The sequence below is a fragment of the Zingiber officinale genome, chromosome 10A (assembly GCF_018446385.1).
Source record: "Zingiber officinale cultivar Zhangliang chromosome 10A, Zo_v1.1, whole genome shotgun sequence".
NCBI classification, from domain to species: Eukaryota; Viridiplantae; Streptophyta; class Magnoliopsida; order Zingiberales; family Zingiberaceae; genus Zingiber; species Zingiber officinale.
Window position 1 is genome coordinate 3116543 of NC_056004.1, and position 14839 is coordinate 3131381.

At 39.2% G+C, this 14839-nt stretch overlaps 1 protein-coding gene and 1 pseudogene across 4 annotated transcripts; both read left to right on the forward strand.

Annotated features, from left to right (window-relative positions):
- Nucleotides 1-670: 670 nt before the first annotated feature.
- LOC122027629 lies at nt 671-4179 on the forward strand (annotated as a pseudogene).
- Nucleotides 4180-9254: 5075 nt separating this feature from the next.
- LOC122027538 lies at nt 9255-13136 on the forward strand. 4 transcript variants are annotated; one of them, XM_042586527.1, is made up of 6 exons: nt 9295-9602; nt 9675-9873; nt 11373-12261; nt 12346-12555; nt 12621-12791; nt 12895-13136. In XM_042586527.1, the coding sequence occupies exons 3-6, from the start codon at nt 12190-12192 to the stop codon at nt 13015-13017; spliced, it is 576 nt and encodes a 191-aa protein (XP_042442461.1). In that variant the 5' UTR covers nt 9295-9602; nt 9675-9873; nt 11373-12189; the 3' UTR covers nt 13018-13136. The 4 variants fall into 4 exon arrangements, 1 of the variants encoding a protein (XP_042442461.1); XR_006124445.1 differs by having other exon boundaries at nt 9255-9602; nt 12346-12791; XR_006124444.1 differs by having other exon boundaries at nt 9255-9602; nt 11373-12791.
- Nucleotides 13137-14839: the final 1703 nt, after the last annotated feature.

The window sequence follows — 14839 nt, forward strand, 5'->3', positions numbered from 1 at the left end:
ACGGGCTGGATCAGTTGGAAGGGTGTCTGATGTTTGTAACGGAGGTTCAGAGGTCGAGGGTCGTCAGTTGCACACGGGCATAAAACTTTAGTCTGCTGTGCTTTAAATTCCACTCGACCCCAGTCACCCCTCCTACTCAGCTTAATCATGATTTACCCCCTCTGGATATCTGTAGGGCCGGACCCAAGGGGCCGCTAAGGTGACGATTCCACCTTTTGTAATGATCTAGAGAGGTCTCCAGATGATCTAGTGATTAACGTTATTATGAAATCTGATATTCGAATTTTGATAAAATCAAGATAAATATCTTCATTACGTACTAGTCATTATTTCAAAGGTTAATAACCCGTTTCTGGATCGTCAACCCGTTTTCTCATTCCATCTTCTCTTGCTTTAGCTTCCTCCTCCATCGGCTTGTTTCAGTTTTCACTTGCCCCACAGGGTTATCTGGAACGGTTAGTTCGTAGAAGCTTGCCACTTGAGAGCGTGGGTTCGAACCGTAGGGTAGTCAGAGCATAATTCCCTGGTCCCTGTGCACCTCTTTCCACTGCGCACTAATTTCTCCAGCTACCGTGATTTACCTCCTTCGTGAAGATCTTAGACATGATACGACGGGGACACTGAGGACGAGCGATATCGCCTTTTACCACTTGTTTCAGTTTTCACCGAGGAAAAGACTCTACAGACGTCTTGCTGCTGGCACCGACGACGCGGAGAGAGAGAGAGGATTTGCGAAGTGAAAGAATTAGATTTTGGTCTCTCGACAACCGGAAGGAAGATATATATTTTCTGCTGCAGATCGAATCCGATCGCCGGAGTAGATTCGCCCACCCGCGCCGCTTCTGCTGCTGTGGGTTTGAGGCTGGTAGATAAGAAGAACTGTGCAGAAGGAGAAAGAGAAGAGACAGCGCGGAGGGGGAGATGGTAAAGGAGACTGACTACTATGACGTGCTTGGTGTCAGCCCCTCAGCCACCGAAGCTGAGATCAAGAAGGCCTACTACGTGAAGGTTAGTTTCTCTTCCTTTTTATTTGCCTTTCCGGATTATTCAGTTTCACAGTCGCTCGAGCTCCCTTTTTCTGCAGCGGCCTCCTTTTAAGTATCTGCTACGCCGGTTCCCTTGATCACCAAAATTTTCGAGCTTCCAGTAGACCAGCCCTGTTCTGTTCTCTACTTCTCCTGTCTTCTCTTCTCTTTGTTCCATATTTCGGGTGGAGTGAACTATAGTGACGCGTCTTTGCACACTTTGAGTTAAATACATGTTGCAACATTAGCTTATTTGAGTTAAATACCAAAATGTTCCTGTTGAGATTGTCATGCATCTAGAAGGGGATGAATAAATTGCAATTTGTAAATACAAATTCGTTTGGAATGCTCTTGCAAATGCAAGACCTTAATAACACAATGCAAACATTTGGTCCTCCCTTGATTTACCTGGACTTCCACCAGCTAGGAGCATACTCTCCAAGACTTGTTGGGACTCCTACCCTCCTGGAGTTTACTTTCCGGGGATTTCATGCCAAGCATCTTTTCTCCTTTACTCGCTGAGACTTCTACCCATCAAACTAGCCAAATGATACCCTGTATCTGCAAATATCTCAACACGTGACATAAGTAAGAATATTTTATCAATTTTGTTTAACATGCAACCACATTAAAATTAACCCAACTCAAGTATGACTGCATCAACAGCTTTCCCCAGTTAAGCTCTACGGATCAATTGCACCAACACTACTAAGTCTTTATTAATAATAATAATAATAATAATAATAGCATCCACATCAATTACTGTAACTAAAGAGTTTACCCTAAATTTTGAATAGTATAATTAAAAAATCTTTGCATCGGCTACCCTATCCATTTCCTAAATTTAGCATTTATGAATTGTACTTCTCTAAATTTAAGGAATAGATTTCATTCCCTAAATATTATAGAGAAGAGAGAAAAAAATAAGGAAGCTGATATATGATATAGTGGAAAGTAGATATTTAAATTTAATAAAGTAACTTTTTTATCCTAAATTATACATTTTGGATAAGAAAGCTGGTGTGGATGCTCTTAAAAGATTTTACTAGATGATGGGCTTCCTTTTGTGCTATTAATGATTTTTTTTTTCTTCCTCTTGTTTTACATATCGTGTGCTTCTATGCTATGGAATATCATGGTTTCTTAAAAGGTTCAGAATAGCTAATAACATTGAAAAATGAGATGAAAACTCAAAATTTTAGTTTGGAATTTTCATGTTGTTGACAATTCATGAGATAAGTTCCTACCTTCTTGCAATAAGTGCTTATTTGAAGTTTGGAAAGTTACCATGTACGACAAATATCAAATTATGAAGAACAACTTAAAGCGAAAGTGCTAAAAACCTTAAAATTATAACTTCTCTACTGAAGTATTTTCTTTCCGAATTGTTGTAGTTTGTAACTGAGAATATTTCTTAGCATTCTTTATATAATATTCTTAAGCTTAATGTCACTATGCTATTTGTAGGCAAGTCAGGTGCATCCTGATAAAAACCCAAATGATCCTCTTGCAGCTCAAAATTTCAGGTAAGTGCTATGTTTTAACCCAGAACTGAGGATTGTTGAAATTTCTTTAGCCAATAAATATTTACCAGTTAGATTTTATTAGTTTTGGTTTGGTAGTGACATTTCATATTTTTTCCTTTTTCAATCTTCTGAAAGTAACTTTGGCTTACATTTCAATATATCCTACTATTGATTGGCATAGCTCTTGTCGTTCATACTGTTAAAAGAGGAGAGGAGCTTCTTCCTTCCAAAAATGATTAGCAACTTAATAGGAGAGGAATTCAGCTCAATATATGCACAATTTGTGCTATTACATTTGTCCCCATGAGATTATGGGCGTGGAGCACCTTGTCCTCAGCAGGGCGTTTGCAAATCTGATGTATGTTATTGACTCTGATATGTTGAGTATGGTGGAGCTCATTCTATCTCAAACTGAGTAGCCACTTAGAGGGGGCACTCCACCACAATAAAAGAGCAACTTATGCCATCACACCTTTCCATGTGACCGTTTAAGACTGTAGGCCTGCAACACCCTGGCACCCTGGCTTCAACACATATAATTGCATATTTTTTGCTTGATGATTAGTGAAATCCTTGTGTTGTCTGCTCACCCCTTTGGACATTGAATCCATGAAAAGCTTCTCAAGCAAACATTGCAATGGACCACTTCTTAGGCTCCTTACTGTTCTCCAACCTTTAAACTGACATCATGATTATAGATGTTGAGGATGACTAAAAACAATTTTACCAAAACTCAATCAATCATGTATTGACCAGCACTGGCATGGAGTCCTTCCTGGCAAAGAAAATTAAGTAGTTGCATTTAAAGAGTGTATGAATTGATTAAAGTTGGAAGATTCACTATCACTGAAGACTTCTCTGCAAATTCAATTTGTATTTCAGTTTATTTGCCTGAATAGCATATGATATCCAAGGTTTGAGCTTGTTCCTTATTTTCTAAAGCTTTGACAACTCCTAATAATCAGGCTTAGGGGGAGGCATACCAAGTATTAAGTGATCCAACACAACGCCAAGCTTATGATGCATATGGAAAATCAGGCATTTCCACGTAAGCTACCTTTATAATAATAATAATTTTTAAACTACCACAATTAAATATATGTTACTTTTATGTAGAAAAATGGTTTGATCAAATGAAAAGTTTGTATTTGTAATTTATTTCAAAACCAATGGCCAAGTATATTGAATGGGCTGATCTTTGCATACTTACAGGGATGCAATTATTGATCCTGCAGCAATCTTTGCAATGCTTTTCGGGAGTGAGCTATTTGAGGAGTACATTGGTCAGCTTGCCATGGCATCAATGGCTTCACTTGATATTTTCATTGAAGGTGAACAAATCCATGCCAAAAAGTTGCAAGAAACATTGAGGGTATCTATATGTGATTACCTATTTCTAACATATGGTTGCATGCTTCATTTCCAACCGCAAAGGAATAGGATTAATTTTCTTTTGAGGAATCTAAGAACGCTCGAGAGTGATTGACCTTTTATTTCTTTGTTGGTTTAAAAGAGTCATTTAGTCATTTCAGGCGCAGCATTCTAACAAAATAAAAAGATGGTTCAGGATGAACATATATGATTTATTTTAGTCAGATTAATTCAATGTTCCTATTCTACTTTTTTTTAGTGCAAGAAATAAAGCACTTGAAAAAAGCTTGCTTCACAGTCCATTTTGTTTAGCTTTAGAAGCATCCGTTGATGCATAAACTCTCTCTCTCTCTTACTTGCTCACTTGCATGCACAAACACAAAGCAATAGAAACTTGGCGCGTCTGTGCATATCTTCCCTTATACCTTGGCCATTGTATTAATGGTTAGTAGCCTCTCATGATTTATCTCCAAGTTACAATCCTACTTCCTCTACCTTACCCTGTCCCTGTAACCCTAGCTGCTCCACATCATCCTCTGGCCAACCAAAATAAAAGATCAAGAAACCTAAAGTTATGCTTTCCCTACAGGAAAACTAGATAGACTTGGGTCTTGGAGCCCTGAAGCTTTTAGCGACGATACGATACACCTGACTTTGAGATCACCTTTAAACCAGAAGCTTACTATCAAGATGGTTTTAAACCCTCCTTTTTAATTATACTACTTAGTAAGAAAGACACCTTAGATGCTGTCATTTCTAGACTATAAAAAATAGAAATTCTTGGTGAAACTCTCCTCAAATATTGGGAAAAAGATAAAGTGTATTGTAAACTGAATATTATCAATCCTGACTTAACCATTAAAGCACAAGACTTAAAATATTCCAATTGGGACATAGAAGAATGCAAGATGCATATTACTCAACTCCTGGCATTACAAGTCATCCAGAGATCAAATTCTAGGCATAGAAATCCTGCTTTTATAGTCAATAAAGGAGCTGAACAAAAAAGAGGACCGTCTCGAATGGTGTTTAACTATAAAAGACTTAATGATAATTGTCATGAAGATGGGTATAAAATACCAGATAAAGATCAATTACTCAATAAAATTCAAAAATCGAAATAGTATTCTAAATTTGATATGAAATCAGGTTTTTGGCAAGTTAAAATGCATCCAGAATCAATTCCCTGGATAGTTTTTTCTTGCCCGGAAGGCCATTTTGAATGGCTAGTAATGCCTTTTGGGTTAAAAGTAGTCTCTCATGTCTTTCAAAGGAAAATGGATGACATATTTAGACCGTAACTGACTTCACATGTGTATACATTGATGATATTCTAGTATTTTCTAAAACAAAAGAAGAACATTATGCACATTTACACATGATTTTTAACCTTTTTGAACAACATGATTTAATTGTTTCTAGAAGAAAAATGAAACTAGTTGTTCCTTACATTGACTTTTTAGGCAGTCTTATAGGTCAAGGTAAAATAACACTTCAAGCTCATATTACTAGCAAAATCTTAGATTTTCCAGATAAAATGGAAGATATCAAAACACTTAGATCATTCTTAGGATTACTTAATTATGCAAGACCTTATTTAAAAGATATTGGAAAAATTAGTGGACCTCTGTATAACAAAACTTCGCAAATAGGACAAAGATATTTTAATCAACAAGATATAGATTTAGTAAAACAAATCAAAGTAATGGTCCAACAATTACCTCAATTAACTTTACCATTAGATACGAATTACTTAGTAATTGAAACAGATGGCTGTGAGACATACTGGGGAGGAGCTTTATTTAGTAAAAGATCTAAATATGACCCAAAAACTTCAAAATAATTGTACAGATATGCCTCAGAAAATATAAGGAAAAAGGAAGACTTACATCTTTAGACTTTGAGTTACTAGCAGTCATTTATTGTTTAAAATCCTTCATGGTATTTATTTGTAATAAATCTGAAATGACTATCAGAACCAATTGTGAGGCTATAGTAAAATATAGCCAACAGATAAAGGAGGTAAGAAAAGGATTAGGCTCAAAATGCTAGATTAAATTTACAGATGTCATTCTTAATAAAGACTCAAAATCCATTGGGAACATATTAAAGGTAGTGCTAATTCTTTAGCAGACACTTTATCAAGATTATTAATTTAATATTGTTTTGCAGTCATGGATACAAAGAGAGTTCGCACTTATAGCTACCAAAAGACAATGAAATTCGGCAATCAAGACCTTCCTCAATTCTCCAGCAAAGGAGATATTTTTGAGTTTCCTTTAAGACTTCAACTTGATAGCATCCAACAATGCTTAATCGATAATATTTGGAATATTACTACTTCACCTGGAATAGCTAGCCAAAAGATAGCCATTATTAATGCTATGTCAAATTACTTCCTTACTACTATTCAAAAACCACTTGGGAAGAAATTCTCTTGTTATGCTATTTTCTCTGGGTCTTATGCAAGCTTTTATGCTACTTGGGATAAAGTGAAAAGTCTTGCTTCCAGAAAAAGATAAACCTCCTTATAAAGGGTTTTATTCACTTAACGAAACCTATGACTTACTCCGAGAGAAATTGGGCCCCAACTTTATTATAAGCCTAACACTTCATCTAGATAACAAAATACAAGGAGACAAAACTTATTTAATGGAGGCTTCTTCCAATACTAGCTCAACAAGGCAAGAAACAGATATGCTTTTGGTGCCACTTAGACCACTTCAGTATCAGTCCTTAGAAGTACTGCAAGGCCACAAGAAGAAAAATAATCTTTTCTCACTAAAAGCCCTACCAGAAGACATTACTTTATACTTACAAACATTGGGCGATATTTCTTCTTATAAAACGTTCTTAGAACTCTCAGATACGTTAAACTAGTTTCATCAAAATGAGACCCCCGGAATAATGATTACTTATACAGAGGAATACTCGGAGAAAATCCCATGTACAAAATAGTTTTCTTAATGTTCTATCACAAAACTTACAGACTTGGACTGTAGATGCCAACTTTTATATTCAATACGTCAAGCTAATATACAGTTGGAAAATTTTCAAAGAAAAAAATTATAGAGGAAGACTTATTACTCCAGAATCTCTTATGACTTATGGACTGCTTCATGAATTATGGATCCAAGAATTAGACTCAATACCATTAGTATCAAAGACTTTTGAAAGACTTATCCAACACTTACTGGAAGAAAAAGAAACCATCATTTTAGCTACTTTTGATAGTACTCCACCTGAATGGCTCTCTACCCAGACAGAACCAGCCAAACATTTAATTAAACTAGATGCGCAAGGATTAAATATACAATTACTTCCATTCGAAGACTATCCCTCTTATCCAGACAAAGACTGCTCTCTCCAAAGCCAATTTCTAAACAATTAAACCATTGGAGAGCCTCTCTTCAAGGAAGCTCTTGGTTATGGGATCCTTATCAAGATCCAACTGAGTACAGTCTAGCCGGAGAAACCTTCACTGAAAATTTGGCATGTCTAGAGAAACAGAAAATTAATCTTTCTGTAGCCTCTACATCAACAATACATCCTTCAATGGGCTCTGTTGAAGAAGCAAATTTAATAAACATGATGGAAATATAACTCCTGACGGAAGCAATGACTACTACACTCACTTAATGCTCTATGACGGATGCAATGATGTCAGCAACTTAGGAACGTTAGCCATGAGCTAAAACTCCACTGGAAGGATTCCAGTTTATCTGCCACGTCTCTCTTCTAGTCTCTTTTCTTTTTCTATAAATAGAGAGTCTCTCTGCATAAGTGAGGCATCAATACAAGAACCTGTAATCTCTCCTCTCTTCTCTGGCAGTTGTATTCCCTACTATATCCTTGTAAGTTTGCTTAAGTTTGTATGCTTGTTTAAGTTTGTAAACTTTTTTTATAATACTAAATTTGTCCTAGTTCATATATGGCTGAGTGAGCTTTTATTTCTAAGCCTCCGGGTTTTGTCTATTATTTCTATTATCAATAGTCCTCGGTCCTTATCTGACTTTTCAATAACTAGCTAAGAGAGAAGATGGACGTTAGTTTCTTGGTTCTGTAAAACCTATGCTGGCTAAGTAAGGAAAACAACAAGAAAGTTACAGTAAGACCTGAAGAGCGCGGGTAAAAAATCAGAAACTATACAATGAGTCTAGAGACTCTCTACTAGGTGAGATTCATTGATGAGATCTAGAGGCATTAGACAAATACCTAAAGGCTTAAAAATCTCAACCAAAAAACTATACCTCAAAGCTTAAAAAAAAAAAAAAAAAAAAAAAAGTGAACCTACATCCATCCATATCTCTGGATGATGTTTTTGGTCTTCAATGCCTTTAAGTTTTCATAGATTGTTTCATATTACCTACATGTTCACTATTTTCCCATGAGTCCATATCAAGTGACTACCCGATTATTATGTATCTCATGCTACACTATTTATGCACTATACTCGATTTTTCTATTTTCCCAGAAGACCCATGTCAAGTGACTAGCTGATTATTATGTATCTCATGTTACACTATCTATGCACTATATTCAACTTTGCTATTTCCCTGAAGACCCATGTCAAGTGACTACTTAATCTAACTCTTTATTCTTTGATACAGCTTACGGCGAAGATATGCTGAACACTATAGGATACATCGAGTTGAGATCCTCTGTCCCCAAAATAGTGTGTCCCCATGTCCCCTCGCCGATCGGATGATCATGATAACCTCGTGATGTGTATTGCATCTTTGAGATATGATTTAACCCGTCCGATCGGCGAGAGGACATAGGGACACACCATTTTGAGGACAGAGGATCTCAACTCCTGCAACAGGTGTGCAAACACTTGGCTCATGGGCGCTTGAGTTGCACAATAAATGAACATCATATGCCTACCTGTATGATGTTAAACTCAGCATCCAAATAGAACCCTTCATATCTTCCCACATGAAAAAAATATATCATGGTATATTTTTTACGATAAATAGATTGCCCGTTTCTTCATCAATTTAAATTGTACAATTTTTTTTTAAAATTAGGTTTGGTGGCATTTTATATTGATACGATTGAGATTCTCCTACCCCGACCAAATGTGCGTCCTACCACACCCACCGGCCAGTCAAATCGACAAATAGTGTATAGGAGACGGTTGAATCCATGGGTTGCCTTGCCGCCCCACTTCAATCCCGTCGGCACTCGGCAGTCGTTGGAGTATTTGGATCGACCATTCCTGTCGGACAGGGTTCACCATCGGGACCAATCGTTGTTAAGTAGGTGGGATGGCCAGCGCGAATGGTGACTCCAACGGCACGCATAGTCACAGTCGCTGACGCAAGCAACAGGCATAGATAGAAGAAGCTGGAGTCGTAACCCCAAGTCGGGGACGCCTGACTTCGCTTCCACCATGACCGAGCGGAAAAAGTCCAAACGCTGCCCCAAAACCCCGACTACCGCCGGGGTCAGCGGCAGTCGCCTCCGCGGTCGTCACTCCGTTCTCCCCTCCCGCCGTCGCTTCTCGCTACCGAGGCCGATCCGGGTCCTACCCCGTACCTCCTCGGAGCCCCTGCTTCGGACCGTCCGATCCTTCCTCGTTTCCAGCTTCGATTGCGGAATCAAGCACCGATCGGCCTTAAACCTCCACTACTTCCATGATTCCTCCTCGCTTCCTCGAGATTCGGTTTCGTTTGATGTAGACAACTTTGGTGGCTAGTTCAATCAAAAATAACTGTACCTGCTGGTTCTTATGGTGGTGGATTTTCAGGAAGGGGCAAAGATGGTGGTGAGCGTGGTGGTGGAGGGGAGCCCCGGGCCGATCAGGGCGATTGTGAAGATGGGAGCCAGCGTGGAGGAGGCGATCGCGTTGGTGGTGGATAGGTACAGCAGGGAGGGAAGGATTCCCTTGCTTGACCGGCGATCTGCTGGTTCTTTCCAGCTCCACTACTCCCATTTCAATCTCCAGAGTATGCATCTATGACTTGCCCTCTACCCCTCTGCAGAAATTTATCGAATTCGAATTCTTTTCATGGTGATTAGGCTCTTTGAGTTGTTATCAAAAAAAAAATATTTAAAGATTCCATGTTTAATTACCTGGTTGGGATCAAACTAAGGTTTCAAAATGCACTGTAATAAAAAATGGAGGTGATCAAATTGACAGGGTAATTCATAAAGATAGTTGATATTTCTCATGGAACTTGCTTTTCCTCTAATTTGGCATACATTTTACATCATATTGTTTCTGGTCTTGCTAAACTTCCATATCTGGATACTAGGTGTTAGTTGAATGAACTAGGCAATTCCTTTCATCTAATTTTTCTTTCCGTGCCATTTTACTTGTTAGCCTTTTCCATACATTTCTAGTAATATAAAATATGTCTTCATGCACTTTTTTTATTGTGTAGTAATGAAGATAAAAATATAGTGGCCATAGTCTTCAAGGTTTCTTCACATTACCTTCTATTAATATAATTTCTGAATTTATTCTAAGTCTACAGAGTTACTAATTGAGATTTAGAAATGCACTTAAGTTTCACAGTAGTACTTAACAGTATAAGAATTGAAATTAGTAACTTGAACTTAGAATTCTCTGTTATTTTAATTTTGTTGGTTTGCTTATTGTTTTCATCTCGTAAAGAAAGACAACGATCAGTAATAACATCAAATAAGGTGCATGATCTTTCTCAGTAAGAACCTTTAACAAATAAATAATGTTTCCTTTTAGGATGAGATAAATGGAGTGCATATTTTTTATATAGCTTTATAGCTTTCTTCCTATCCCTTTCTGGAATGCATGTTTCAACTTTCAATACGTCACTAGGAGTGTTTCAAAGAAATATCATTGCATATTTCATTGATTTTAAACAATATAATTGTCATCCAGCCAATAATGTCTAATAATGTCATATTTAATTAATTATCAGTCTATACATGCCCTCCAAAATAGAATTAGATATCATGTGAAATGTACATCCATGCTTGTTCATATATTAAATGCTAGTTCATACCTAATGCATATTAATAGCATGACTTTTTAGCCCCATAAGAAAAACAAAAAACGGAGCTCCATGTGTTGATTCATGAATCAACGTCTCTAACAAATTGCACGACTTGTTGAGGCACCTTCCCTAATACAACTAATTCTAACTAGCATGCTTGACCAAAAAGAAAAACAAACTGGAAAAAATAACACTAGCAAGGACTTTTGAGATGCAAATGACTAATTCAATCAGCTAATTTAGAGCTATATAGTTTGGTCATCCTCATCTCATCTTTGATAAACAAGTTAAACAACTGCATTGGTTGGTTTTTATTGGTTCACAGAGCTATGTGATTTAGAAAACTTTTGGATCATCGTCTTCATGTTTGGTAAAAGTTTTGAGTTTGTTAGTCTTAGTCTGTGATTTTGAAAATTCTCAAGAATGAAAACCTTCTGATTGGGGAAAAAAAAACACAATTTTATCAGGCATAAACAAAAGTGACAAGATTGGAGAAGTTGGTGGCAGGAGTTTTTATCTTCACACAAACAGAAACTTCGACACCTTCCACTTTGAAAGCGCAAGCAGTGATCTGACACCACAAAGTATTCCATCTGACTTTTTTCTTGCATTTGTGACTAAAGGATTACAGAAGATTGGCAGGCGAACGAGAAAAATATGGAGGATGGTGGCTTGCATTGCATGTATATTCGATTGACAAATATCTGTTCGAGTTAATATCATACACATTGCTGATTGCGTATCTAGATATATAGATAGATAAAAATCTATATAGTTTACTAACAACCATTTGCATATTTGATAATGGTTGTTCAGTAGGATTACCCAACGTGTTTTGGCAAGAGATTTTCTTCGTCAAACATATGTGATCTGTAATCTCCAATTGATAGTTAAGGTGGCCTTATACAGTGCTGTTTGTATCCATTTGACATTACATTTGCTAACAGGTTTACAACTTAATTATCTTCTGCTGTGCGTACCTATTTTCCTTCATTTTAGTGCTCCAGCTGAAAATTCTATTTAATCATTCAAACTCTACAAAGTAGCCCCTCGATAGTCTTGCTATCCGGATCTGCGAGAGAAAATGAAGAAGCAATTAGTGGTCATAATTAGAGGATTAAATCCGGATCTAGAAGAGAAAAAGAAGAACCAATTAGTGGCCATAATTAGAGGATGAAATCCGACCGGATTTAATGGCCCTGAATTAAACTGCTAAAACCCCATCTATATAAACTAATCACCAGACTTCCAAAGCTCAGAAGAATTAACTAGTGAGATCAGATTATGGACGACCAAAGTCGATCATCTGCTCCGGTGGAATCCCTCGTCAGCCGGCTCGACCAATTTGATCTTCGGGTACGTGTACATACCTTCTTTTTTACATCATGATTTATGAATGATAAATGGAATGCTACTTGCATAATGTGAGAATTGATGCAGTTGAGGCAGATAGAGGAGAAGCAGAGACTCCTTCCTGCGCCGGAATGCTACTTCACCGCCGACGTGAAGCTCTTGGCGAAGAAGCGCCGCGGCGGCGGCGGCGGCGGCGGCCAACACTGCCGATACACTTCCCTGTCCGCCATGCACGACTTGGAAATCAAGGACGCTCTTTTGGACCGTCTCCACATGCTCGAGACGCGAATCCGTCAGGTAATTAATAATTAGACGACGGCGTTAATTCGTCGTTGTCGGCTCATGTTTCTTGCCTTCCGTAGCTGAGTTCGGAGCTGGACAAGGACATCGGCGGTGGCGGCACCTCCCCTGCGGAGACTGTAGTGCGCGCAGAGAAGAACAAGGAGAGCGGCGGCGCCCGGTCGTGGAGGTCGGTGGTTTCGTTCAAGAGCGGCGCCCGTGAGCTCCCGAGTCAGAAGCCCATCATCATAAAGGTGAGCGCGCGGCCTCCTAATTTGATGCGCGAGGTGATCGATCGAGGTAATTAAACTCGCAACGCATTGTCGATCGCTTGATGCCGTGTGCCTGGTGTTGAAGGTGAAGGAGCTGGAAAAAGCGGTGGGCGCGGCGGAGAAGGCGGTGGGCGCCGCTTGCCAGACCGAGAGGAGACGGGCGGAGCGTGCGCGGCTCTATCGGAGATGGCTCACGGTTGGATGCTGAAAGGTTCGACGGTCAGACTTGGCTTCGATCGCATGAACAAATAAATATTTCCTTTTATTTCCGTTTCAAACTAAATATTCTTTTGAGGCAGAATAAATTTTGATTTTCCTCTTTTGTTTTTTCTTTGTCTATTCCATGGATATTTAGATCGACAGGAATTAAGTTAAAGTTCTCATGGAATTACACGTATTGGATCGAGGATATACGTTTTAGTGCGTTAATATGAATTTATTAGAAATGTGTCTAAGTAAATATTAATTTGTTCGTGCATATCTAACTTGTAGTTTGTAATATGTTCATGCACAACATAATTTAATGAACGAACAATTTCCCAAGAGTTGGAGTGAAGAATGTATTATTTGGTCCTATTGATTTGATCATTTAAAAAAAAATATTTATACACATTTGATCATATCCGAAAATATATACATTTTATCATATCCGAAAATCGATGAGATAAAAAATTGAAGATGTGAATGTCTCGCTGACTGCTCATGGACTCTATTCTGTCCTGCGAGACAGATGACGTCAGTGCCGAGCCAGGGAAGGGGTCCTTGGCGTTGGACCTCCGACGCTCAAGTCAGTCACCGACGATGAAATAAAAGGCAGAACAACAAGAAAGAAGCCTATAGCGCAAACAGTGTATCGCGTACCTCTGTCGATGCTTGGACCCCATTTATATACAACTCTTGTAGCGCGCGTGCCCGCTCTCCAAGGCGGGCACGCTTCCCAAAGTTTCCCCTGAAAATATTTGTCGGTAAAGTGTCTCTGACACAATACCTTAACAAGCCGAGCATATCTTTGATGTGACAGTGAAATCTTCTGTCGTACGATCTTCTGGTTGACTATGCATGGTGTCAGTGACACTAACTCCCAAAAGGATGTCGATGGATAACACAGGGGATCTGCTGCTAGGCCGAGCTAAATAGTCGCTCGACCAGAGTTTCGCTGCGTTCGTACTACGTCCGCTCGACCATAACACTGCTACGACTACCGAATCCTATTGTCGGGCCGAGCAGAATAGCTGCTTGGCCAGGATACTGCATCCTCCTGGCGTCCAACACCTCCTTAAGCGTCGGCTATTCGGCGCATCCCCCCTGAGTCAAAGGTAGGGTTGGATCGGGCACCTTCTTCTCCCGGTTGGGGACCTGATTACTCGACCGACCGATACACTTATCGTTCGTCCGGCTATATGATACCCGAACGTTGACCGCCTTGGCTTTGACTCCCATCGTGGCTACTATCACTCGCAGGGTGGGCCCCTCCTTATGGTGTGGTCGTGCTCCTTCTACCCTTGGCCCTTTGGGCGGCTGGTGGCTGTTCAATAGTCAGCGCTCGGTCACCATCAAGGGTTCGGTCGGCGCCTCTTTTCTTCTCGTCGTCTGGGCTTCTTCCACATTTATGTATTTATTAGCTTTCTTGAGCAGGTGATCGAAGTCTCTGGGCATCTTCCTAATGAGCGATCAGAAGAAATCTCCTTCAACCAACCCTTGAGTGAAGGCATTCATCATCGTTTCGGATGAGACGGAGGGGATGTTCATGGCCACTTAATTGAAACGCCTGATGTAGGCTCGGAGTGCTTCTCTCGATCATTGCTTCAGGGAGAAGAGGCTGACACTCGTCTTCTGATAGCGTCGGCTATTGGTAAAATAGTGCAGGAATGCAGCTCGGAAGTCCTTGAAGCTGCGTATGGATCCGTCCGGCAATCGTCTGAACTAGCGTTGTGCCGATCCGGAGATGGTAGTAAGAAAGACTCGACACTTTACTCCATTTGTATACTGGTGTAGTGTGACTTCATTTTCGAACCTATCCAGATGATCAT

What these genes read in the sequence shown, in the direction of transcription:
- LOC122027538 (XM_042586527.1), top strand. Translation starts at nt 12,190, where the DNA reads ATGGACGACCAAAGTCGATCATCTGCTCCGGTGGAATCCCTCGTCAGC. An exon ending in TCGACCAATTTGATCTTCGG is followed by an intron (nt 12,262 to 12,345) that starts GTACGTGTACAT and finishes GAATTGATGCAG; the next exon opens with TTGAGGCAGATAGAGGAGAA. An exon ending in TCGAGACGCGAATCCGTCAG is followed by an intron (nt 12,556 to 12,620) that starts GTAATTAATAAT and finishes TGCCTTCCGTAG; the next exon opens with CTGAGTTCGGAGCTGGACAA.